General features: G+C 42.5%; 5 protein-coding genes across 10 annotated transcripts; 3 read left to right on the top strand and 2 right to left on the bottom strand.

Annotated features, from left to right (window-relative positions):
• The first annotated feature begins 700 nt into the window (after positions 1–700).
• Positions 701–7,380, top strand: LOC134036315 (serine/threonine-protein kinase MAK-like). 4 transcript variants are annotated; one of them, XM_062481206.1, is made up of 14 exons: positions 701–804; positions 1,746–1,890; positions 2,251–2,305; positions 2,535–2,656; positions 2,816–2,895; positions 3,596–3,728; positions 3,930–4,101; positions 4,267–4,434; positions 4,621–4,926; positions 5,038–5,222; positions 5,351–5,484; positions 5,800–5,904; positions 6,523–6,600; positions 7,022–7,380. In XM_062481206.1, the coding sequence occupies exons 2-14, from the start codon at positions 1,790–1,792 to the stop codon at positions 7,156–7,158; spliced, it is 1,776 nt and encodes a 591-aa protein (XP_062337190.1). In that variant the 5' UTR covers positions 701–804; positions 1,746–1,789; the 3' UTR covers positions 7,159–7,380. The 4 variants fall into 4 exon arrangements, with proteins under 4 accessions (XP_062337190.1, XP_062337189.1, XP_062337191.1 ...); XM_062481205.1 differs by having other exon boundaries at positions 6,523–6,642; XM_062481207.1 differs by lacking the exon at positions 6,523–6,600.
• On the bottom strand, positions 7,353–8,367 carry LOC134036319 (transmembrane protein 14C-like). Its single transcript, XM_062481212.1, has 4 exons — positions 8,118–8,367; positions 7,931–8,032; positions 7,756–7,843; positions 7,353–7,591 (listed from the first exon to the last, which is right to left on the bottom strand). Exons 1-4 carry the CDS (start codon positions 8,191–8,193, stop codon positions 7,534–7,536), a joined length of 324 nt encoding a protein of 107 aa, XP_062337196.1. The 5' UTR covers positions 8,194–8,367; the 3' UTR covers positions 7,353–7,533.
• Positions 8,368–8,445: 78 nt separating this feature from the next.
• Positions 8,446–11,868, bottom strand: pak1ip1 (PAK1 interacting protein 1). The gene is made up of 10 exons (XM_062481209.1): positions 11,580–11,868; positions 11,266–11,428; positions 11,037–11,157; positions 10,613–10,687; positions 10,085–10,137; positions 9,838–9,983; positions 9,227–9,324; positions 8,999–9,098; positions 8,746–8,872; positions 8,446–8,602 (listed from the first exon to the last, which is right to left on the bottom strand). Exons 1-10 carry the CDS (start codon positions 11,655–11,657, stop codon positions 8,463–8,465), a joined length of 1,101 nt encoding a protein of 366 aa, XP_062337193.1. The 5' UTR covers positions 11,658–11,868; the 3' UTR covers positions 8,446–8,462.
• Positions 11,869–12,178: 310 nt separating this feature from the next.
• Positions 12,179–15,436, top strand: LOC134036318 (uridylate-specific endoribonuclease C-like). The gene is made up of 7 exons (XM_062481211.1): positions 12,179–12,398; positions 13,660–13,759; positions 13,894–14,005; positions 14,092–14,213; positions 14,414–14,526; positions 14,621–14,774; positions 14,880–15,436. The coding sequence occupies exons 1-7, from the start codon at positions 12,388–12,390 to the stop codon at positions 15,138–15,140; spliced, it is 873 nt and encodes a 290-aa protein (XP_062337195.1). The 5' UTR covers positions 12,179–12,387; the 3' UTR covers positions 15,141–15,436.
• A 565-nt stretch (positions 15,437–16,001) lies between these two features.
• On the top strand, positions 16,002–24,528 carry cc2d1b (coiled-coil and C2 domain containing 1B). Of its 3 annotated transcripts, none has more exons than XM_062482186.1 (25): positions 16,002–16,143; positions 16,610–16,736; positions 16,865–17,006; positions 17,109–17,209; positions 17,311–17,406; positions 17,597–17,740; positions 17,813–18,131; positions 18,410–18,528; positions 19,010–19,175; positions 19,299–19,435; positions 19,529–19,601; positions 19,727–19,875; positions 19,987–20,110; positions 20,229–20,401; positions 20,523–20,648; positions 20,825–20,883; positions 21,004–21,120; positions 21,382–21,455; positions 21,544–21,602; positions 21,714–21,765; positions 21,865–21,964; positions 22,281–22,371; positions 22,701–22,823; positions 23,018–23,066; positions 23,150–24,528. In XM_062482186.1, exons 2-24 carry the CDS (start codon positions 16,674–16,676, stop codon positions 23,027–23,029), a joined length of 2,619 nt encoding a protein of 872 aa, XP_062338170.1. In that variant the 5' UTR covers positions 16,002–16,143; positions 16,610–16,673; the 3' UTR covers positions 23,030–23,066; positions 23,150–24,528. The 3 variants fall into 3 exon arrangements, with proteins under 3 accessions (XP_062338170.1, XP_062338172.1, XP_062338173.1); XM_062482188.1 differs by having other exon boundaries at positions 23,018–23,068; positions 23,146–24,528; XM_062482189.1 differs by having other exon boundaries at positions 16,042–16,131.
• Positions 24,529–24,856: the final 328 nt, after the last annotated feature.

The raw sequence follows: 24,856 nt of genomic DNA, 5'->3' as shown, positions 1-24,856 counted from the left end.
AATAGGAATTAAGAATTTCAGGTGCAAGTTATTGTGCGGTAAAAGTCACTTGTGTCATTCAATTTTCAAACCATTGTCTCCGCAGTAATCAAGTAAAATATGCCACAATGTTTTAACTTCTCACCTATAGGCTTGTGGGCTTGCTGTGTGTGGTGGACTAGGCTACAACTCAGTTAATAATTAGGCGTTATGCTGTCCTATCTGCCATGGACAGAGGCACATTTTTCTATCCTAGCTAATTAATTCCCAAAGGTTTGATTACCAGACCTATTGTTGGGGCTTTTGGGCCTATTCCAGCCAGTTGGGAAATCCTTTGTAAGCAGCAAGCTTTTTATGTAGGCCTTTAACTTGTCTCACCTAAAATGGGTCCTGATACAATCCAATCAGTATACTCCTCCTACTACAGTAGTAATCTAATTTACCAGTAGGTGGCGCTCAGGCATCACAAATGGCAAAGTGAACCTTAACTGGCACTTACTTTTAACATTGAAACAAAAATAACAAAAGCCGGATAATTGAATAAGAGCGTGCTTTAAATGTAGATGTTTTCTATACGATAAAGCATTAGTCTTTTTTGGCCTTCATCTTCACAACAAGTATGCTAGACTAGCTAGCACCCAAGCCAAGCACAACGCTTTGGTTCTCGGTTGCCATGGAGAAAGGATGCCCCTGCTGACGACGGAAGAATAACTAGCTATATCTTGGTACTGTAGTGCTGCTAGTACTCTACAATACATTATTGATAACAGCTGTATTGACTATGTATCTGTCGACGGATTTACGAAGGGATACATGGTTTTAATGGTGAGCGGATATGCTTTTTTCTTGTTCTGAATAGACAACGTAATCTGTTTAGCTAGCCACAGTACTCTAGCTTCTACTGTACAGTACTGTCACCTACATTACTAGTACAGTACTGTACTGTACAGTTTGAGAGTTTTGATGTAGCTACAGGACTGTACTGTAACATCGTTAGCTACAATAGTCTATAGTATGTCTAGTAGTCTTGGTAGGCTGTTGTACCTAAAGTTAGTGGAAAGCAGTATATCTAGGTATTGTATCCAGCGACAAACGTTTTGATGTAGTTATATTCCACTGTTTGTTGATTTTTACTTCTACTGTAACCACATGTACAGTATTTTAGCTGTACTGTAATTAACTAGCCTATTGTATTGGTTCAAATAATTATTTTCGGATCCAGACATAAAGTTATTAATTAGCTAGAAATATTGCACTCCTGTGAGTCGTATTTAATTTTGCTTTATAGAAACTGTGGGGTATCTGTTTTGTTGTTTCACGTATCTAACACAACTTGTGTCTTACACTGATAATGCACACTAGTAACAGGCACTCAGCTTCCAGGTCAAAGTCCCATCTGTGAACCCATTTCTGGACACTTCTCTGAGTTGATGCCATCTAGGTAGTCCCGAGTCTCCACCCTATGAAGTGTAGGTTAAACTGAGCCACAGTGTGATTTTCTCTTGTGAGATCAAAGGTAGGCCAGAGCAGCTCTTGTTAGGCAGTTACGCATTCTGCTCAACCTCAAGTCACATCTTAAAAGAGGTCAAAGTAATAGATGTTTCATGTTAGTATTTCTGTGTGTTCCTAGAGTAGATGGAAAACGGTAGCCTCACTGTGCTTGTGACCCAACATTGAGCTTCAGCTGTATTCTCTTGAGGGAGTGGATGTTGCCCTGTTGCTAATAATGATGACTGACTCTGTTGGACTGTGTGGGACTGTCAAAGGCTGCCCACAGAAGGGAAAGAAGTGTGTAGTCCCAGTGTGGGAGATGAACCGCTACACCACACTGAGACAGCTGGGGGATGGCACTTTTGGCAGCGTGCTCATGGGCAAGAGCAAGGAGTCTGGGGAGCTGGTGGCCATCAAAAGGTGAGAGTTTCTGTTTGTGTGTTTCTATCTGGAGTCTAGACCGCTTGTTCATAGATTTTCATTATTTTCGAACGATTGCCGTCTTAGGAGTGAGTGAATAATGAATGTTTCACAGAGGCTCTGCTAGCACTGTTTGTAAATGTAAGGTTATAGCGCAAGGTGATACCTGTGACAACAGTGAAAGGAGTGAAAGTACACAGTATTGTGTTGCCTCTGGAGTGTGGGAAAGGCATATGGAAAGCCTTTCAACACAGACAAAATATAGCTACTGCATTTATAGGCATGCACCACCAGTCATGGAAAACGACAATTAAGCATGTTATTTAATGTTTTGCAATGTGTGTGTGCATTTTCCCCTAGAATGAAAAGGAAGTTTTATTCTTGGGATGAGTGTATGAAATTGAGAGAGGTTAAGGTAAGGATTATTAAAATGTATACTCTCACAAAATAAAAAACTTTACTTCAGCTTGAGTTACAACTTCAATTATGGAGTTCCTTCATTTCCTTTTGGTAATGCACTTTTGGTGGGAAACTTCCTTAGAGGAAATGAAGTTTGTCCACATTTTTTGCCAGTTCAGTTAGTGAATACTGTACTCTTTAGCCCAAAACGTAACGTAACAAATGTGTTTATGTCATGTGAGCAGTCTCTGAAGAAGCTGAGTCACGCTAATGTAGTCACACTGAAGGAGGTTATCAGAGAGAATGACTACCTCTACTTTGTTTTTGAGTATATGAAAGAAAATCTCCATCAACTCATGAGGAACAGGTAAGGCATCTTCATTTCATCCTATTTTCATTTTTGTCAAAATGAGATGGAGAAATAACATATACATTTTTGAAGGTGATTTTGAGGTTACCTTTTCTTGTCTACGAGGAGTAATTTTGTGTCAGATTGAGTCATCATCTGTCCATCTTCATTTTACAGAACCAAGTTGTTCCCTGAGTCAGTCATCAGAAACATGATATTTCAGATTTTACATGGACTGTCCTTTATTCATAAACATGGTAGGTGTCTTAGCTCAAACTCCTCATTGAAGCTGCAAGAAAAACCTGAGTTTACTCCATCATGGGCTTTAATAGAATATAACATAATCTGAAACATTAATATCCAATCAAGCAATCTATCTTGTTAAACTACACGCTCTGACTTGTATAAAGTACGAACATCGGTCACTTGACAAGAGATTTGACAAGAACCCATAATCCTTCCAAAAGACCTAAGATGACTCACTTTATCTTAGGCTTCTTTGAGATGAAAAGGTGAAAGTGATACCAAGCCTAAATACACACTGAATTGCCTGGGATTATGTCAGGATGTTATAATATTCAAGAAGTTAAATGGACCGTAGGTGTCTAGCCTTTCAATTGAAACAAGTTCTGTGTTCAGGTCTTGGCCAATGGTATCACTCCCTCCCTGTGAGAGCAGTGTATGTTTCCTCTTCATTGATTTCTGTTATCTATCCTCTTCCCTTTTTCTCCTTCCAAGTTCTGTCTGGCTTAGCATTTGTGCATAAGCATGGTAAGAGCCTCGTCCTTCTCCATCTTTCTCCTGTCACTGCAGGGTGTGTTTGTCCGGGTTTGAATCCTTTCGGTCGCTCAAATTGACATTGAAAACTGAAAAGGAACTCGCCGAACTGCTACTCTGCTGTAGACTGTAAACAATCAAGATCGATTCTAGTTAACTTGAATCGTTTCTGTTCCCAAGGTTATTTCCACCGGGATATGAAACCAGAAAACTTGCTGTGCATGGGCCCAGAACTGGTTAAGATAGCTGACTTTGGGTTAGCCAGAGAGATCCGTTCCCAGCCACCCTACACAGACTATGTGTCCACAAGATGGTAAGAAATGTTTCAGGAAACCATATACCATAAATACGGCATAGCTCTAAGTGGAGGTAGCATGTGTGTTCATGTATGTTAAGGCAGTGATTGGATCAAATGACTGCTAACACAGCAGCCTGGTAAATCCCACCATCCCAGTCAAGTCTGTACGTTTTGACTTGTTTGGGTCTCTGAGTCTCGGGTGATGTGGCTTCCTAGGTACAGAGCTCCTGAGGTGTTGCTTAAGTCCAGCTCCTACAGCTCTCCTATTGACATATGGGCCGTCGGCTGCATCATGGCTGAGCTCTACACACTCAGGCCACTGTTCCCCGGCAACAGCGAAGTGGATGAAATCTTCAAGATCTGTCAAGTGCTAGGGACACTGAAGAAGGTGGGCATTTGCGTGGAAAAACCACGGCCGCCGAGAAACACACTTAAAAAGCCCTGTTGTTCTTTGAACCTGAACAATAGCTTTTGCTATTGTTCCCAACTTAGTCAAAAGCCTTAACAACTGATATATTTAACCTATGATGATATTTTTTCCACTACTGGACAGTCGGACTGGCCCGAGGGATCCAACTTGGCTGCTTCAAAGAACTTCCGCTTCCCCCAGTGTGTTCCAACCAGCCTGAGTGCTCTGATCCCCAATGCCAGCCATGATGCCCAGGCCCTGATGAAGGACATGCTGAAATGGGACCCCCAGAAGAGGCCTACAGCTGTCCAGGTACAGGAGTGCATCACCTCCTCTCTCAAGCCTACATGGAATTTGAACTGACCAATGAACTGCAACCCATGAGTCATGACTGAACCACTTCTATAGTCTGATATACTCTCTCACACATTGATATTTACTCTGAGATCCAGTGATTTGTTGAAGACAAGTTTTTTAATCTGTAATGACATTCCCCAGGCTCTACGATATCCTTACTTCCAAGTAGGCCAGGCTCTTGGCCCTCCTCCTCAGTACCTGGAGCAGCGGAAGGCCCAGGCCAGGGCTGCCCAGACAGCTACAGAGCCCAAGCCCCTCTCCCTCTGTAAGGACGACCCGCAGTGCACCTCTGACCTGAGTCTGCTCCAGAGTCAGCAAAAAGGTCACCACCAGCCCCTACAGCGGATCCCCCTGCCACAGCAGAACATGAGCCGTGGTAGCCCTGAGACTGACACACTCAAACAGGACCAGCCAGCACCATTCAACCTGGTTAAGAGCACACAGCAGGTGAGTGGTTGAGCAGAATCTACTCTCAGTTTAGAGGGAAGATTTCAGAACATAAAGCGAGCGAGTTAAGAAAGTGGTTACTACTATCATTCCAACTCTTATTTGATTCAGAAAGCAGCGCATGCAGGGTCGGAGAACGGCATGCCTGCGGTAAGAAGTGGCCGCAGGCGCTGGGGTCAAACGTCAGTCCGATTGTCCGAGAGTTGCGATGACGTTGACGATCCAGGCGCCCCTTTCTCCAAACGACCCAGCATTGAGACTCTGAGGGACAAGCTTATGGATGAGTCCAACTATCGGTAGGACATTCATTCCTTGAGATATCATGATTATATCCATAACGTCCAGGACAGTGCTCGCTAGAGTACAAAAACCTTAAAACATGTTTATAGACATCACTAGAAATGAATTGATCTGTTTCACCTAGGTTAACAGACCAAAAGTCCCTCAATAAATACGAGACAGTTATGAAACTACCCAGCAACAGTGGATTGAACAGAGCAGACACCAAGGCCCCCTCAGTGAAACAGCATTACCTTCGACAGTCCAGATACCTACCTGGTAAGACTGTAGCCAAACCCTGGAGACACTTGAAGAATCATCCCGCCAGGGTGCTTCTGGTCTGAGTGTTTTGTGAACCTGACAAAACACTGAATAAAGAATTAGTTGGCAGAGGGGCATCTTTGTGTGACCTCCTTTTATTCCACATCTAGAACTCTTTTTAGATGTCATTTTTAATTGTTTAGTTAGTATCTCTGAGAAATGTACATCCTATGAAAGCAACTATGGATGCTTGAAGATTGATTTATTTGTTCCATGTTAAATGTTTGGCCACGCTTGCTGAAACATGTGTTCAGAGTTATCTTTCTGTTTCAGGAGTGAACCCAAAAAGTAGTACTTTGGTGGGTACCCACGCTCCAAGAAAATATGTGTGGGGACAGTCTTCCAGGCAAGATGGAACAGGGTTGCCTTTTCCTAAAGGTAATAGCATTTGTATTATTGCAGTAGGTCCTGAATGTTGTCATACATACAGTATGACAGGCGGTAACAACACACAAGAAAGACTGTGTATTATTCATTATATGTAGCCCCATCATACAAAAAGCACATATTGCTTCTCCTCCATTCCTTATTCATGAGATCAGGAGAGTATTAAAGCCACTAGCCTTAGATCAAATGTCTATCCAAGCCTGAGAATGGAGATGGGTCTCAAGATCAGATTCTCTCAGATAGATTCATTCATGACTTGAACTTGTCTTTCTAACCCGTGGGTCACCATCATAAACCTTCCTGGCTCTTCTGTACAGCATTCCAACTAACCTTCTTGTCTAATTTCATATCCCCTTTAATCACTCTGGTGTTGCCTAAACTTTTCTACGACTCACTTTGCTTCTCTTACTGTCTTTGTGCTGTGGGGGCAGAGAAGAGGGTTCCTAATATGTAGAACAGATAAATGGCCTTTAATAGAAAATAAACTTGAGGAACTGGATTCACCCAAAGGTTATTGATCACTCTGTAAAACTAGAGCTAGAAGTCACAGGAGTGACAAGAAATGTTGCCTTAATGTTGATGTTTCAGACTTTCAAACTGTCTTTTCAGACTATATGCGGGCCACCAACATCCCAGCAGGGAGTTACATTCCATCATTTCAAAAGGGGGTAGGAGCAGCTAGACATGGTATTACACCATTACTGGCACGATTTTCATGTACCTCTGCAAGTGAGTAACGTATTTAAGGATAGGCCTACATGATCTGAAGCACTACAGAAGTTATTGAAACTCCAGAACTTGTCTGCCTACAATGTATTGGAAGGCTAGGGTTTTTGCAGTATGAATCTTAAATACTCCAGCAAGCCTGAATTGCCACTTCCACTTGGATTTGCACGTTTCCTCTAATTGTAATATCATGACCTGATTTTTCCTTCTCTTACACCTGTCTGTTGATCTGTCATCTGCAGTTGATGTTATAATTGACACAAGTCAAATCATCCAAGAAAAAGGATGTGATTGAGTTGAATAGAAAACGCTTAATTTTCTAAAGACTATGTACATTGCAAGTCTGCGATGCCATTCTGACACGTCACTTTTGATCCTACAGAGTATGAAGGATGGAAGAGCAAGTCTGCAAAGCCTCAAATACCAGAATCAACTGGAAACACTGGTGCGAGAAGTAATCAGATCCAGCCAGTCCATGGGCGAGTTGATTGGACAGCCAAGTATGGGGGCTATCGGTAGCACAGCTACTATGTTAAAGGTTTGAAACTACAATGAAAAAATAGCCTACTATTTGATGCTGTCAGCAAAGAACGACTTTGTCTTTAGCCTGCACCTGTATCTGTCATGTGTCAACTGTTGTCTAGCATTTCACAAGTTATGTATCATTTCAATATTCCCTTTATGTACAATTATTTTTAGATAAGTGACTCCAGTTCAGACCCAAATAAACATTTTACTAAGAAAGCCAATGAATAAGTTATCCACTTTTATTTCTGGAAGATACTGAAGGGACATCCCATTCCACAAGAAAATCTGCATCATACACAGGACTGTGTCAAATGCTTGACATACTGACCCATCCACAAATAACTTGTCAAAAGGATCTGCCCAAGATCATGATTGATGTGGTCCCTTGACAATTCCCATAGCAATCTTCCCCACCATCAGTACACTAAATAGAAAAGTGCATATTAGTAGGTTGACCTGTTTTTGACTGGTTCATCAGTAGGTTCATTTTGATCAGATTGATTTTGTTTGCCACTTCATAGCTTAGAGAAATACAGAGGCTGCAACCTGTCTTTCATGTTTTACGATTGTAGTGAGCAGTCAAGTTACCTTGTCCCTGCCATCAAACCAGCTGGCATGAACTTCCAGGAGTTTAGAAATCTCATCCCCATTACAACTGACAGTGATCCAGAGGTACCTATTTCACAAAGAAATACTGAAATAGTAGCATATAGTGTTATTTAAACAAATGTTGTGATAAAGTAAATTAAGTAACCATTCCCACCTAGTAAAACCCACACATTTTTGGAATCTTGCGAGATGAGGTATGCACCAATGCCAGCCAAAACTCCAAAAACAAGGCCTGCCACTAGGGAAGCGACACTCCCTGTGGTGGGAATACAATAAAGATGTTTGTGGATAATACTGTAAATACTTATGACTGTTCATTCATGTGTTGATCTATTCCATACCTGCTTTAACATAACCTATTATTCCACCAGATGATACAAAGGCTGCATAGCAGAAACCTATCCAGTCAATAGCCATTGTCTGACTAGTTTTAATTTACAAATATAATCTTGTACTGTAACTTCACCAAAGTTAACAGATGCAAACTGTCGAAACCAGTCAGCTATCCAATGTGGTTCAAGGAAGTGTTGTAGTGGGTTCAGTCATTTCTTCAATTTCCTGGTGTCGTCTATCATTTCAAAATAAAAGTTATACAAATAAGCCATTTAATTGCAGAAATATCCCCCCCTGGTGGCATTCACAAAAAAACAGTCGAAAATAAGACCTGACTTGGAAATATATATTTTTTATTCGGTATCCAGTTTACGTTTCTTTTTCCCCCCATCAAATTTCTTCTTTTTGGGTTTACTCTCCTCTATGACTACTACTTCTGTTTGGATCCTCACTTTCTTTGTCTTTAAAAGCTCTAAAGCATCATTGGCAGCCCCTAAAGGTGACAAAAAGAATAGGGTAAGGAACGGTGAAGAATGTGTATGATTACCTTTTTAATAATAAATAAATTCTATGTATGTACAGTAAATTATATAAAACCACATCTGAGCATGAAAAATGAATTGGGTATAGTATTACCATGAGATGTTGTTGCCTCTTCACCCGACTCTTTTACGTCCTGTACGCAGGAGGGTTTCCAGACAGCAAGACAAGTCAGTCTAGCTGTCGTGTTCACCTTCCCAAGAAAAACTGGAGTCTCTATCTCCTGAGAGACAAAATAGTGTAAGTATCAATTGTGTAAGGACTAACGTCATGAACAATTCTGTTCAGCAGTGGTCTTTGACGAGCAAAGGACACAACAGTATGAAATGTTATCAGGGAAGATACATGCCTCTTTTAGTTGAAGTTTCCACATTTTGATGAACCCATCATTGGATGCCGTGACCAGAACTATGTAGTCCTCCATTGTGAAACTATCAACTGCTTTCACCCTGAGAAAAGAGAGTAAGCCTTTCTTCATCTAGACTCCACGCGTGTTGTTCATCAATGTTTAAATATAAGGAACCTGGTAAGATTTTCTACTCTAGAGTTCTAATGAGCTGAAATCAGGAAATCATACCTGGTTTCGTGAGCCTTGAACTCACACACCCACTGTTGTGTTTCCACATCACATAACCTGACTGTCTCATCATCTCCTGCTATGGCCACAATGGTGTTCTAAAAAAGCAGACAGACATTCACAGACTTAAAAGGATGAACACAAAGCAAATCAGATACTTTTTGTTGATAACAATGCAGTGATGTGTTGTTGTGGTGCAAAAATGCAACACTTGCAAAAATGAACATCCAAGTTGTTTCTATTCTGACCATTTTGGTTGATCATTTAGATAATAACTGATATTACTTACCGCTAATTGTCACTTTGACAACAGGACCTTAGAGTATCTTAAAAACCCATAGCTACACCAACTAGCAAGTTGTGATTAAATAACCACAGAATGTGCTTTGATTTAGGGGGTCAGATGGCTGAGCGGTTAGGGAGTCGGGCTATTAATCAGAAGGTTATTGGTTCGATTCCTGGCTGTGCCAAAATGACGTTGTGTCCTTGGGCAAGGCACTTCACCCTACTTGACTCGGGGAGAATGTCCCTGTACTTACTGTAAGTCGCTCTGGATAAGAGCGTCTGCTAAATGACTAAATGTAAATGTATGATTTGAGAAGTGAACTCACTGACAGAAACTTGATGGATGAGATCCTCTTGGGATTTGTCATGGTACAAGTAAGTGTGGCTGTCTCCAGGTTGTAGATATCTACTTTGTCATTCACCACCACCGCATATTTATCCCCATCAGGAGACCATTTAACAATGTGGGCATCTGAGGACAATGAACAAAGTTAACTTACACACATCATCGTCATCTTTTTTCTGCACTCAGTATTTATACCTTCATTATGTTGACAAAATTGGAAAACTTACTCTGTTTTATATTTTTGATGAAAGCTGATCGCCCATCAATAAGATTCCATGTTCTATAAAAAAGGTATGACAGTCAATGTTAATTCATGGCGAAGTAGGAGGGTAACGGAAGGTGTGATCCTCAAGGATCACAATGACTCTTGCTTAGAGACTTGTTGCTCTTGTGGTTAGTGGTAACTGATTTTAAATTTTTGTACTCGCTGTGATATATTGTTTTTATTATTGTTGCTTGTTTTTTCCACAGGTACACTTGTACTTATAGCGGTTCATGTTGTTTAATTGTAACTTGTTTAACTACATGCTCTTATGGTTCTTCCCTTTGGCACTTACTTTGGTTGTTCACAATGTGTGCTTCATGTTTTGGCTACTCGCAATGTTTTTGTGGCTATCTTGTTGTTATGATCAGTGACCTATGCACTTTGTAAAGCTCTCTCTTGGAAGTCGCTTTAGATAAAAGCGTCTGCTAAATGAATAAATGTAAATGTAACAGAATAAAAAGGTTTCCCGAGAACAACATAGCAAGTTTACCTCAGTGTCTTGTCCGTCCCGACTGAAAGTGCAAGTTTCCCTGAGGGATGGACGGACAGTGATGTTACATGACCCCTAAGATAAAAAGCAAAACAAAAGTGGAGTCAGGTGGCTGAGCAGTTAGGGAATTGGGCTAGTAATCAGAAGGTTGCTGGTTCGATTCCTGGCCGTGAAAAATTACATTGTGTCCTTGGGCAAGGCACTTCACCCTACTTGCCTCGGGGGAATGTCCCTGTACTTACTGTAAGTCGCTCTGGATAAGAGCGTCTGCTAAATGTAAATGTAAAAGAAGGCTACATTACATTCGTTTGTCCGACATGTCTTTCAGAAGTAATGTGGAGAGTCCTCATTATTATGGCAAAAAGACTATTGCCATGTCTTTTTGCAGTCTTTAGTAAGCTGTTGATGTCCCTTTCCACCTTACTTGTGAGCTTTGATAGATTTCAGACACTCCCACTTCTTAGTGCTCCACACGCACAAGAGACCATCTTCACCACCACTCAGCAAGTGAGACGTGCCATAGAACTCTAGACATGAGACAGTACCTGCAAGGTTCAAGGGAAACCGTAAGTGCTCATAAGTGCTTCTCTAACAATGATATTTATGAGACTGTAGAGGCATTAAAAACTGTGATTAGCAGCTCCAAAACGTACCATCATGATGCAACAGAGCACCATGTTCAATTCTCTTTTTCATGTCGTACAGCTGGATAGTTTCATCTTTGCTTCCAGTGGCGATGAATCTCTCACTGGTTGCAACAGCACACAATGATGCCGTGTGATTGTGGTGTGTGAAGTCTGCCGTGGCAGTCCACTCCTGGAAATGGAGAGCATATCAGTCCCTTTTAAGGCTATATTTCTAGTGCATACGACAAATACGACTGAACATAATTATGGCTATTATGAACTATTAAACATCCCTATTCCGACTAGCTAATATAATGGTATGCGTAAAACTTGCTCCATACCTGCTCTCCAACGCAAACACGAAAACCAAAAGCTATCTGCTCATAACTTCCAGCTATTAGTTCCACTACAGGTGCCATGGTGCCCACACAATGGAACGGTCGCTTGTTAGTTCCCCTTGTGTATTATGCCTATCCAACTAAATGTCTTCAACAATCTGCTTATTATTATTTATTTTTTAACACCCTACTTCGTTTAATAATATAAGACGAAGCAACGTCTCAAGTCCGACAGAAAGCACGTTCTCAGCGTGGATGAAAAGCGTGTAGTTGACTTCCGGTGACTTTTGCAGAATATCAGAATAAAAGCCAACAGCAAATGCCTCTAACTAAATGAATGAATAACTTGAATTCGAGTTTTTATTTTGGTTTTCACTTTGAAATGGTTGACTTAATAATAATTAAAGTATAATATTTTGCTTTAGTGATAATGTTAAGTAATTGATTGTGAACTAATTATTGATTCTTACAAAAGTAACGTTTTTTGAGTAAAAAAAAAAGAAGAAGTTGTTCATGCGGTTGCAAAAGTGGAATAGACCACAACAATAGTGCTTTATGCTGGTATAAAAGACTGTTTGTGTGTTGGGCAAGACGCAGCAGGTATCCATCCCTTTTTCTGTGAAGTCCACGCATTGGAAAATTCTGTGTAAGAAGGAACCGCCTTTCCTCAGAGCGTCAGCTTTTATAAGACAATATAATTGGACAAATTCTATGCTGCCTTTTGACTGGCACGTAAGATGATAACTGTATATACGCACATTTGTTTTCATTAACGGGGTGTGAGGATAAAACTGTCTTTCAAGGAGTTTGAATGGCACGAAGGTAAGAATGTTTAGAAACAATATCCATCTAGGGCTCATGTATGACTAGGCTACTTTCGAAGAATTTCAAACAAATGTGCAAAGTCAATCATTGTTAATATTTTCGAATTTTACTTGTTGACAAAGTTGATACCGAACAAAGAATTAACAAATAAGGCGTGTCAACAAGGTCGTATCAAAATCACAAGCGTAGCCTACGAAAATGTTTGCTGTTGACTGCTATAGGCTTTAATCAACATACTAATGTCCTTAAATTTGTCCGTCTATTTCTTCTGTTCTGTAGGGTTAATCATTCAGTTTTAGATCACTACTTTTAACGCATTCTCCGCAAAATATGTGTAGGTTTGCCTGTAGGCAATTAGGTTTTAAATGCAGCTGTTGCGCAGTTTTTTAAGTTGCTCTTGGGATAGGAACGCAAGTCTGGAAGCTATCAGTGCGTTCCATTAGAGATTAGACAACGGAACAACTCCAGTAAAGTCTTGCACATTTCAGCGTAAAGCTGTCTGTTTATTGGAACCATAGATCCTGATCTATTTTGATACATTTCCTTTCATATGGACTTCTGCTTTTGTTATCCACTTACACAATAATCTTAGCCATCTTAAGTGTGAGCTCCAGGGTCTCACAGTATTACTGATAAAGAATAAAAACGGTACATTTGTCTTTTGGGGGGTTAATTAAATGATCCACCAGAGTCATGAAGTGGAAGAAGAGGTTTTGTAGGAGTCTGACTGCTGGATCCAATGGGTGGCAAGAGGTGGCAGCTGCCAACCCAGCTAAAAAGACTTGCCACCCCAGTCTGCCTATGATAACATATTTATATAAATTGTAGTCCATGCTACCCTACATCTAGGTTACTTCCTGCCACCCCAGGTAAAGATTTCTAGATCCATCGTTAGGATCGTGGATGAACCTTTTGTAATTTAACAAACAATAGTAACTAGATACAGGTGTGGCTTTTAGGCCACTCCCTGCTGAGGCCCACTTCCTACTAGTTTGAAAATCCTGCTTCATATAGCAGAAACCATCAAGTTTCAATAAATTCTGCAGGCTAAAGCAAGAAGCCTCCCTGCATTTGTTTTGAACCAGAACAAATGATTATTTTATATTTATTAGAATTGCTATAAATTATTTTTGTTTTGTTGTTGCAATGATCCTAATAATTAATCTATCTAAAATAATTACAATGTAAAAGATTGTAATTATTAGTACTACTAACACTAACTGACAGCTGTTCATCTGACAACTGTGGATCTCTACAGTCAAGGTGTGAACCAGGAGCTTTCTCAGATATTCAACCAGCTGTGGAATTTGGACTCCAACCGCCTAAAGCCTGGGACTGACTACAAAATAAATCTGCAGGTCAGGGTTTTAATATTACAGTTCAAATTAAGATGAATACAAGCTGCCTGGTCCAGCATAGATTAGAAATTCAATTTTACATTTAAACTACATTCTGGTTACAAAGTGTTTATTTGTATCTTATGTTTATTCAGGGCAAGGCAGGTTATGTGGCCCAAGGCAGTAACTATGCTGTTGACAGAGCAAGGGCTCCTCTTTTCAACCATGTCAACCTAGACAAGCTCAAAAGTATCGAGACGTATGCCCGTAAGTAGAAGGCAAGGGTCTGATGGTTTTTGTGATCCATTTTGTTCTGTATATTTAAATGTAGCGTACCTTTTTCACTTTTACAGATTTCGTCAACCTGCTGGACAACTATGAGATGTCCACAGGTGTGTCAGAGACGGTTACCTCTGAGGAGCTGAAAGAGAACCATGTCTTTCTAGATGCCATACTGGAGACGGAGGTCATGAAGGTATATCATCCAACTTTCTCTATTTAACAACATTAGCTACATTTACAATGACATTCTCCTTAAAGTGTATTTATCTGCAAGTTGGCATGGCATTTTTAAATATGTCTGAAATGTAAATATTCTGGTATTTGGCAGAAGGGAAGCAGTTCTAGTGCAGTTGTGTATTCCCATGATTATAGTCTTTCAATTTGGCATTTCAGTGTGCTCACAAGTACCTGGTCAGTAAGGGACAGTCTCCCTCAGACCAGAAGCAGTTCAAGAGGCAGCTCTATGACATATGGTTCCATCTGTACCATAGGGACAGGAGTGGAGGGTGAGTCTGAATAGATTCTTTTCACTATTGTTCGTTGTCTATGTCCTCCAATTAGTATCCTCGAACCTGTTTACCAATATGTGAATATTTTCAGTGAAGATTCCTGTGGGTTTGAGCATGTGTTTGTTGGTGAGACCAAACACGGCAAGGAGATTATGGGTTTACACAACTGGATCCAGTTCTACCTGCAGGAGAAGCATGGCCATGTGGACTATAAAGGCTACAAGGCCAGGGCCAACAAAGACAGTGTAAGAAGACCTCTTATCAGTTGTGTGTTTAGCTAAAATTACTTCTCTAGCTTTGCATGCCACGTTACAGTACACAGGTAAAAAACTCTTTGACTTGTCCTGCAGCCTGATGAAGATGACCACGTCCTCAACCTGCAGTTCAGCTGGAAGGGGCTTGTGAAGCCCATAGGTGGCTCCTTCATCGGGGTCAGTCCCGAGTTTGAGGTGGCTCTCTTCACCATCATTTTCCTCAAGTCCACTGAGAAAATGACCACTGCAGTGGTAAAGGTGGACGAGTACGTTCTAGAGATTGTAGTGTATCGACATGGTCGCTCTATTGGAACCTCCTACCCCAAGCTGCTCAGCAGCAACAACAGAGACCTCTAGTGTGCAACACTTAACTGAATCTGATATGTTTTACCTTCCATTCAAGTCTGTTACTCTAAGTTCTCGGTTTTAAGTTTTTATACAGACATTTAATTTACAGCTTGGGTCAGAAACTCAGGTGAAATTCTTTTAACAATTAGAAATGAGCACTTATGCACTATTAGCGGTTTATTGTTTTTACATAGGCCAATGTTGTAAATCTGACCCTTCTGAAAACGTTAAAAAAGCTTTCATTGTATGTTTTCAAGATTTCAGATTCAACAAATATGCCATAAAAAAAACGTATGTTGGCTAAAGCTTTGTCCTGTCGTGTTTTTGTCCAATTACGTCGGTTATAGCGCATTTGAAGCCTATAGCCTAGAGTTGAGTAGGCCTAGCCTACTGTGTTAAGTGAGTTAATTAATGTAAGCCTAGTAGTTCATGTGGGTATTCGGAGAGTCGTTATGGGCTGAACATAATGGCCAACTTCAGCTAGGCTATCCTTTAACAGTTAATAAGCACTAACTAAGCTATGAATTTAAAAAAAGACAGGTTTAATTAGTATATGTTTGTGAATAGTTAAATATTGCCCACCCTGGATGATTTCATAACAGACAGGGTGAGTAATAGGGCTGACCAGTGTTCTCCTCTGAAGTGGGCTGGCTGTCCACAGTAAGGAAGGTGTTGGACAACAAGTGCAGCAGTCCTTGCAACAGCCTTCAACACCCAGGCAGCAATCATTACAACACACCTTTAGTGACCCTTTTTAGCCCTTATTCTATATTCTAATGTCTATCAGACACACAGTAAAAGTGGAATATTCCACTTTTACTGTGTGTAAAAGTGGAAAAAAAACTCCTGCTCGCATTCGCATGCATATTGCCATCTAGTGACAGTCAGCAGGAACGCAGGACTATCCAAACAGTGCTGACGCCAGACCCATGCCATACCTGCCGGTTGTACCATCTCTCTCCTGAGTAGCGGAATAACTGGATAGTTTCAGCAAAATAAGGTGAATGACTGGGTAAGTAGCTCTCTAGGTTGATACTAGATTCATAGTTTTATATAGAATTACCTTTAAGATGGATAACGTAGTTGGCTATCTGGATACTTATGTTATGCCAATGTTTTGACAAATACCGAACTAGCTAGCTACAGTAGCCATGCTAGCTAGCTAGACTGTCTCAATCTGTCAACAACGTCAGACTATCAATCACCAGGACACTAGCATTAATGGAATAGCAATGGCACAGTCGAAACAGTTAAGAAACAGTTCAGGACCGACTTCATAGCAAGGTTGCTAGGTAATTATAATGTAGTGCATCTTAGTATAAGTTACACGGTCGGTAGCTAAAGCTTTCGTTATCAAGCTACTGTAGCTGGTAAGTTCGGGGCGGTGGTGTGTAGCCCGGGCACCTGATGAGCATGTCACATGATTTACAACTGCGACAACTTTGTACCCCTGTGTTCTCAGATTGTTTTTTTCTCAGGAGTATTTAGGGACGAGTGGAAATTCGTCCTGTCTTGGCTTGAGGGTTAAACAAGTAGCTGAATATGTTTGGTAAAAAGAAACGGCCACCGGTGCCTAAGGGGTCAGGTGCTGCTGCAGCAAAACAGGTGAACTAATTTGTCATCATTCATGGCACACACATTCACGTGACAACTAGTCTAGAGTAGTTGTCTCTATTACAGGAACATATATTTACAATTCCACGTCAATCATTCTTATTTTTACCTTGTTACAGATGGGTTTATTTTTAGACTTCAACCCAGAGGACATGATTGGTATGGATCAAAACATGGATGACCATGACCTGGAGGCTGAATTAGCTGCCATCACAGGGACAAGAACCACTGGTGGTGACAAGTCAAAACAGAAGGCTAAGAGTAAGTACAAAACAGAGCTAGGACCTATTTGGGCCTATAAATCCTGGTAGTATCAAATTAGATGTTGCTAACATTTTGTGTATTTTGTGACCAATGTATTAGCTCCCCTACCAATGGAGGACATAGCGAGAATGGCAGATGAGTGTATGAAAGACTATGACGATGAGGATGATGAAGATCTGGAGGATGATGAAGATTTACTGGTAATTTCGGAAGCGTATAATGATCCTCTGATGTTTTTCTTCTGAATGCTGTTTGGGGCAGGTACATGTACCAGTTTTTTTTCTTGTGCTTTTCTTACCAGGCTGAGCTACAGGATGTTGTGGGTGCGGAGGAAGTTGAAGATGCTGTTACCCCAACCTCTACTGCCTCTGCTGAAACACCAGAATCACCACTGCAGGTACATCTCCGGCTCAGTTTTGCAGTAGCAACCGCGATGCTTCAGTGAGTGAATGTATATCATTGTTCATAGGATGCCATGCGACAGAATATGGAAATACTGAGTCACCAAGTGTCTTTGATGTATGGTTTTGCTTTGAGAGATGTTGTGCGTAAGCTCCTTAAAGCATTCGACTGTGCGTGTGCTGCAGGTGCAAACATCAGGGGTCCCTTCAACCCCGGGAAGTCTCCAACACACCCTGGAGGAAAGAGTGGCCATGTATAAGACTGCCATAAGCAACGCCAAGGCCTCAGGGGAGTCGTCTAAAGCTAGGAGATACGACAGGGGCTTGAAGGTGAGCAGCATTTCTTTCTTTTCCTGAGTTACATCCGTCTTCCTCCTCCTGACCGTGAACATGTCTGTGCAGAGCCTGGAGTCCATGCTGGCCTCAGTTAAAAAAGGGGGAAAGGTTGACGAGGCAGAAATCCCTCCACCTGTAGCCTGCAGTGCCCCAGGTGCACCCTCAAGACCCCCTGTCCCTCCACGGCCCTCAGCTCTGGTCACAGCAGACCCCGAGTCCACACCTCCAGAGCAACAGGTGGCGCCAGAGGCTGGTGTTGAGACGCCATCTGTTTCACCCGAGGTTGAACCCAGCAGTGAGGAGAAGCTGTTGTCCAACACCACCCTGCTTACTGTGGGCAGCCAGCCCACCTCAAAGGAGAACACTGGTCAGGCCCACTCCCCCGGTCAGTCAAACTGTCTGTTTTAATGTACAAAATCATCAAGTCTGGGCAATACTTCCATTATACTATTCATAAACCGATGTTAATCATGCCTTTCATTTTTAAATGTATTGGTTAGTTAGTGCTTATTATCTATCTGTTAAAGCAATCATACATAGAGTGGTGACAGATTTGACTGCTGTCTCTCGGGTCATAAAGTGTGCACTCAGTCTGGTTTTGTCATGAATGCAGGCATTCACTGTGGTTGTTTGTGTGTTTCCTGGTTATGTGTGCACATATAGTTGGAGACACAACCAAGGAAATGCTTTTGGAACGTCAGAGAGAGTATAGGATGGCTGCTTTAAGAGCAAAGCAGCAAGGGGACATGGAGCAAGCCAAGCTGTACATAAGGACCGGCAAGGTAAATTATACAACTACCTTTACACCATATTAAAGATGAGGAATAATGATTTTCCTTTTCGGTGATGATTTAAGTCATTGCTTCTGCGGTTAATTATGGTTGTAAATCCATGGATGTTGTTTAGAATTGACTTTCTCATCCAACACTGAATGAATAACAAGGAGAACCATTGTAGCTTATCAGATCACATTTCTCTTTTGTAGTTCTTCAGTTAAGTAAAGGGTCGCTATAAATCTAGGATACATGAAAACTGGGTTATAGCCTAAAACTGAAGGAGACATTCTTGCTGTCTGGAAGTAGTTCATGGTCGGCAGTGGAATGTCCCTTGAGGGGGCTGATCGTCTCCTTAACCTGATGTCCCTCTCGGCTCTCTAGAGCCCCGTCTGTTTCTCAGCTGCCTGAGCGATCGGAAGCATGCAAAGCATGCAGGAGGAAAACAATGACAGGCATTATGATCAGATTGTTTTCCTTCCTCTTTCAGAGGTTTGATGCGGTGATCGAAGCCCTGGAGAAGGGCCACGGTGTCGACCTGAGCGGCCTGCCTCCCTCCCCGGCAGACGGGAGGAGCCCCACAGCACCTGTCCCAGTGAAGCAACCCTCCCCTGGGCCAACCGCTAATTCCACCCCGCCTGCTTCAACACCAACAGGTCTCAACAACATTATAGTGTCTCTCCAGCTGCCCCTCCGAAATGTTAGTTCTCTCTGCCTAAACTTAGGACCATTCATAGGTAATCTGTATCTCTAATATCCTTCTATCATCTCCTATCCAGCCGTCTCCAGCCCCACCCAGCCCAGGGATGTCCTGGAGGCTCTGGAGCAGAGGATGGCCAGGTACCAGGAAGCCTGCGCCCAGGCCAGGGCCAGCGGGGACGAGCGGAAGGCCCGCATGCACGACCGCATCGCCAAGGTGAAACCTTACTCAATCTGCTTATGATAATACTCTCTTACTACTGGGAAGTGTTGAGCTCGTTATGATCTCTACCTGCCTACTACCCTACAGCAATACCAGAGTGCCATAAGAGCCCACAAAGCAGGAAAAGCCGTGAACTTTGAGGAGCTTCCAGTCCCCCCAGGTCAGACCCGATGTGATTCACTTCCTGTATTGACACTGTCGCAGCCGGTGTTTTGGGGAAGCAAAGGTGGAGGAGTGTGATGTCAGAATTCTGACAAGGAGAATGCTGTGATCTCCACCCGACAGGCTTTCCTCCCATCCCTGGCCAGAAGGGGGCAGAACCTGAGCAGGGATTTGCTGCTGTGCTAGAGGCTGCCAATAAGCTGGCATCCACAGAAGCCGCTGAAATGGGGGAGGAAGAGGGAGATGATGGGGCGGAGAAAGAACCAGAGGAGGTAGGCTGCTTCCACGAGACCACCACCCAGTGGTTAGCCACTGATCGACTGGTGAGTTATAAACGATGGAAACCAAAGTTACAAACGTGTGTCCACACTCCATCTGTACAGACTGCTGTTCCAGACAAGCCAAAGAAGCCTATGTTGGCCGTGCCCCCCACTGCACAAGGCCCCAGGAGGACCCCACCCCCCTCCCCAGAGAGAACATCCAAGCTGGATGGCCTCTCTCCCACTGGTCAGTACAAAAGATGACCTTGACAGCACTCATCTCCACAAACTGCAAATCACAGAGGGGGGGGTTGTCTATCTTTTTGATGGACGACCCCCCCCCCCCCCCACCCTTCTCCCTGTAGCGGTTCAGCAGCTGGACTTCCTGGAGGGCCGCAGGAAGCAGTACATGAAGGCGGCCCTGCAGGCCAAACAGAAGAACGACATGGATCAGGCCAGGCAGCTACTGCGCACTGCCAAGGGCTTTGAGCCCATGATCGAGGCAACTCGCAGTGGCAAGACTGTGGACATCAGCAAGGTCAGCCTCCATGACCACATGAGCGTGCCTGGACTCTCCATGTAGGCAATCCAGTCATGTCAGATCCATTTATGTTGATGTATATGTGCATTTAGCCCCCCCTCCCCCTGGTGTGTTGTAGGTGCCATCGCCCCCTGGTGACGAAGACGAGGACTTCATCCTGGTGCACCACAGTGACGTCCAAATCTCGGAGAAGGCCGAGGAGGTCTACACTCAACTGGCTAAGATCTTGAAGGAGCAGTATGAGGTGCCAGGGATGATCTCTATCCTATTGAACTGATGCCTCTTCTAACCATGTACCTCACTGTTCCTCATGAGACTTGACTAAAGCCACCAACTTATTTATGATTCCAACCAGAGCACTAACGTCACACATTTACCATCAGATGACTTACTGCTGTCTCCCTGTTTCCCCCTGTTTAGAAATGCATGACTTACTCCAAGCAGTTCACCCACCTGGGTAACATCACGGAGACTACCAAGTAAGCTTCCTATGCACATTCGTGAATATCCATGGACTGCAAGAACTAACCCATGCGTACACTGTTCAGTAAGGGTGTGTTGGGGCGTTTTAGCGATGTGCAACGTGTGTTTTGTTTTAGATTCGAGAAGATGGCTGACAGCTGTAAAAAGAATCTGGAGATTCTGAAGTTGTCTCAGTCCAAAAGCCTGGATCCTCCCAAACATCATTTTGAAGAGAGGACATACCACACTGTCCGGTAGGCATCTTCACAGCTCACTGACATTCAAATGGAACTAGGAACCCACACAGAAACACTCAAACAATCACCAGCACATAAGCACAAAGAACCTTCGTTGTTCTAATCCCCCCACCTCTGTTGATGGACCTGGTCATGCATCCCCCCACCTCTGTTGATGGACCTGGTCATACATCCCCCCACCTCTGTTGATGGACCTGGTCATACATCCCCCCACCTCTGTTGATGGACCTGGTCATACAACCTCTTTGTCTCCTCCAGGATTTTCCCAGATCTGAGCAGCACTGAGATGGTGGTGGTCATCGTCGGGGCGATGAATCTACCTGCTCCCGCAGGTAACACTCACGCCTGCACACATTCGACACCAAGGACTAGGCGTCTAACACACGGATCCACACTAACCTCTCTGCTCATTCTCCTCAGGTATACAAACAAATGACCTGGATGCCTTTATCAAGTTTGACTTTCCATACCCTAGCACGGTGAGTAGACTGAAGCTGTTGAAGACAATGTAGAAAACAATTACAGGTTCCAGTGGGCTGTTATTCACCTACACGTGAACTCATGTCTGTGTTGTCTTGTGGCCCTCCCAGGAGCAACCCCAGAAACACAAAACGGCTGTCATCAAGAACACTAACTCACCAGGTATGTAAAAGGACCAGACGCGATGAGATAAGTCTTGAGCCTCACATAGTGTGTGTGCATAAACCACCCCTGTAATGAGGGTTTGTCTATCTGACACAGAGTACAACCAGAGCTTCACGTTAAACATCAACCGCAACCACAGAGGCTTCCGGAGAGTTCTGCAGTCCAAAGGGCTCAAACTGGAGGTGCTGCACAAAGGGTGAGTCCAGCGCCTTATCGCCCCAACTAGAGACCTGCGGTGGCACCTTGCACTAGGGAAACAGGCCTCTCGGTCATGGAGGTTGATGTCGCCCCGTCCTGTGTCATGTGAGGAGGTTGATGTCGCCCTGTCCTGTGTCATGTGAGGAGGTTGATGTCGCCCTGTCCTGTGTCATGTGAGGAGGTTGATGTCGCCCTGTCCTGTGTCATGTGAGGAGGTTGATGTCGCCCTGTCCTGTGTCATGTGAGGAGGTTGATGTCGCCCTGTCCTGTGTCATGTGAGGAGGTTGATGTTGCCGTCCTGTGTCATGTGACAGGGGCTTCCTGCGCAGCGACAAGCCTGTTGGGACGGCCCAGGTGAAGCTGGAGAAGCTGGAGACGCAGAGTGAAATCAGGGAGATTGTAGAGGTGAGAGCCTGCCTGCTGGACGTGGGCTGGCAGACAGTGCTGCAGTGGGCTTGAAAAGGCTGGATTTTAGTGAGATATGTTTATTGTAAGTGTCAGATGTCTACTGACGGTGTCAGTGAGTTCTACAGTACTCTCCTCTAGTGAGCTTTTCTGTGATATTTTCCTTGTTTTCCTTGAGGGTTTTGGTTGGTTGAGGGGCAGTTCTATGGGCGTATGTGAAGCCCTCTGTGATATTGCTTGCAAAAAGGGCTATACAAATACATTTTGATTTGATTTACAGTATCTAAGTGATGGGTACGTACAGTAAGTCATGTATGTGCTCTTCATAGGTAATGGACGGTCGTAAGTCCACAGGGGGTCGTGTGGAGGTACGGGTCCGTCTGAGGGAGCCTCTGAGTGGACAGGACCTTCAGACCACCACAGAACGCTGGCTAGTCCTAGACCAGTCTCAGGTAAGCATAGCCCAAACAATCACTCCACTGTAATGTAGCTGTCCTAGTGTTTTGAGGATTGTGTGGAGTATTGAGTATTAGAGGAACTTGTCGCACTTGTAGAACCCATGTTATGAATGTACAGGCTGTGATTATGTTACTTCAGACATGTGATTTGTCTTGCCTGTTTTTTTGTGTTTTTAACTGTCAACCAGGTTCTTCTTTAAGTGATACTGCTGCAACTGGGACGGAATCTCTAACTGGGTGCGTTTTGGTTGTTTTCTTCAGCATTATTTTCATGAAGGCCCAATAATGAAAGTACTTTAAATAATCACCTTCTCTTACAGATGAAGAGCACTTTCTTCTTTCTGAAAGGAGTACAAGAGGAAGAGAGTAATGAAAGTGATGGTCTGATGTCAGGCTAGCATGTTGAATCTTCCTGTTTCTGGCTTCTTCACACAGACCAACAGAGGTCTTTTACTTTGAAAATGTTTGCACACTGAAATACACAAAGCCCCCCCCAACCTGATACTGCTGACCATAGTTTATATATAATGGCATCTATGCACTAATACCAAAGTAATCACTGTTGCTGTAAGATCCTCCATATTTGAAATGTCTTAAGCTGCCAAACTAGGATGTGAGATTCTTCTTTTCAATGTTGTTCCTAGGACTGGTATTGCTTTCCTCCAGGAGCATATCCACAGTGCTTTCAAACACCGAAATGGCAGGTGCTCAGGCAAGAGCTGGTACCTTTACAGATGTGTAGTATTGTTTGTTTACTTAAACAAGCCACTCACTAACACAACTTAAAAGGTAATATAGTAGCTGAATTTGTACTTATGTGGCGCTTGGCACTTTGGATTAAACAGATGTTTGTGCTCAATGTTGTACTCCAGATGGACTCATGACATGTTACTAAACTGCACATTTAAAAAATTTATCTTTTGGTTGTGCCTCATTTTTCTTTGAACAAACTAATGGGTTTATGCACTATACAGCAACAAGTTGTATAAATTGGAATCATAGGAGTATATGGAATCAGGAGTATATGATTGGTATGATTGGAATTATAGTATATCTCTAACCATATCTTGAGAATTTATTTGTTTGTTTGTGCAAATTCAGATTTGGAAATCAAAAGTTCATAAGCCATAATATTTATCAAAATGTCTGAGCCAAGTAATTACATTTTCTTTACTGATATACCTCTTCATCAGAAAGTTATTAACTCATGATACTGTATTATAAGTGTGGTCTTAACATTTCCCTTGTTTTGCTTCTTTGGCTGTTCAGACATCAGTTAAGTTATCTTTCTACCCCTCTGTTTGAAAGTATGTGACTTACCATGTTTCTTCCATAAGAATTTTGCCTAAAAGTCTGTGTGGGTATTCAAGAATGTTATTGTAGCATTGTTATTCAGGCTACTCAGTAGAATGAGACCATTAGAGACAGTAAATGGGTTATCTTTTCTTTCAGTTTGCCTCTTTACGTGTCTGGATTTCTTCTCTCAACTAATGGCAATGGGTACTTTTTTCTTTTAGCCTGAATAAACTTTCTACCATAGTCTATTCTGCAGATAGCTTCATGCTGCCTCTATCATCACCTGTTAACATGACAGCAGCAAAAAAGCAGAATTTTCTATAAGTTTTATTATACATATACTACAGTTTTTGACTGATTTTATTGACATTTGTAGTGTACAATAAAGAAAAGATGTACAGGGTTTTTGGCTTTTCATTCATATAATTTCTTCATTGATGTTGATGTAAAATAAAAACTATTTACTTGAAATTCAACTTTCAGGATTATATGAATGGATATTTGATTGAATGGATCCACAGAACACAAAATAGTGAGATAATTTAGCTCTCCATAATCGCACATATTTGTTTCTATAAGCATGCAGTGTTCAGAGTTCTGGAAATGTCCTTAATCATTGAATCAAAAGCTACTAGCAAGAAAACAATTGCACCTTTTGGATATAGGGTATTGCACACTTACCAAAATAATTTATGGAAAACCACATTTGACCTTTAGGAAATTTACCCAGA

Source organism: Osmerus eperlanus, chromosome 16 (genome assembly GCF_963692335.1).
Source record: "Osmerus eperlanus chromosome 16, fOsmEpe2.1, whole genome shotgun sequence".
Lineage (NCBI taxonomy): Eukaryota > Metazoa > Chordata > Actinopteri > Osmeriformes > Osmeridae > Osmerus > Osmerus eperlanus.
The sequence above is the reverse complement of the archived record's forward strand: the minus strand, read 5'-3'. Positions and strand labels throughout refer to the sequence as shown.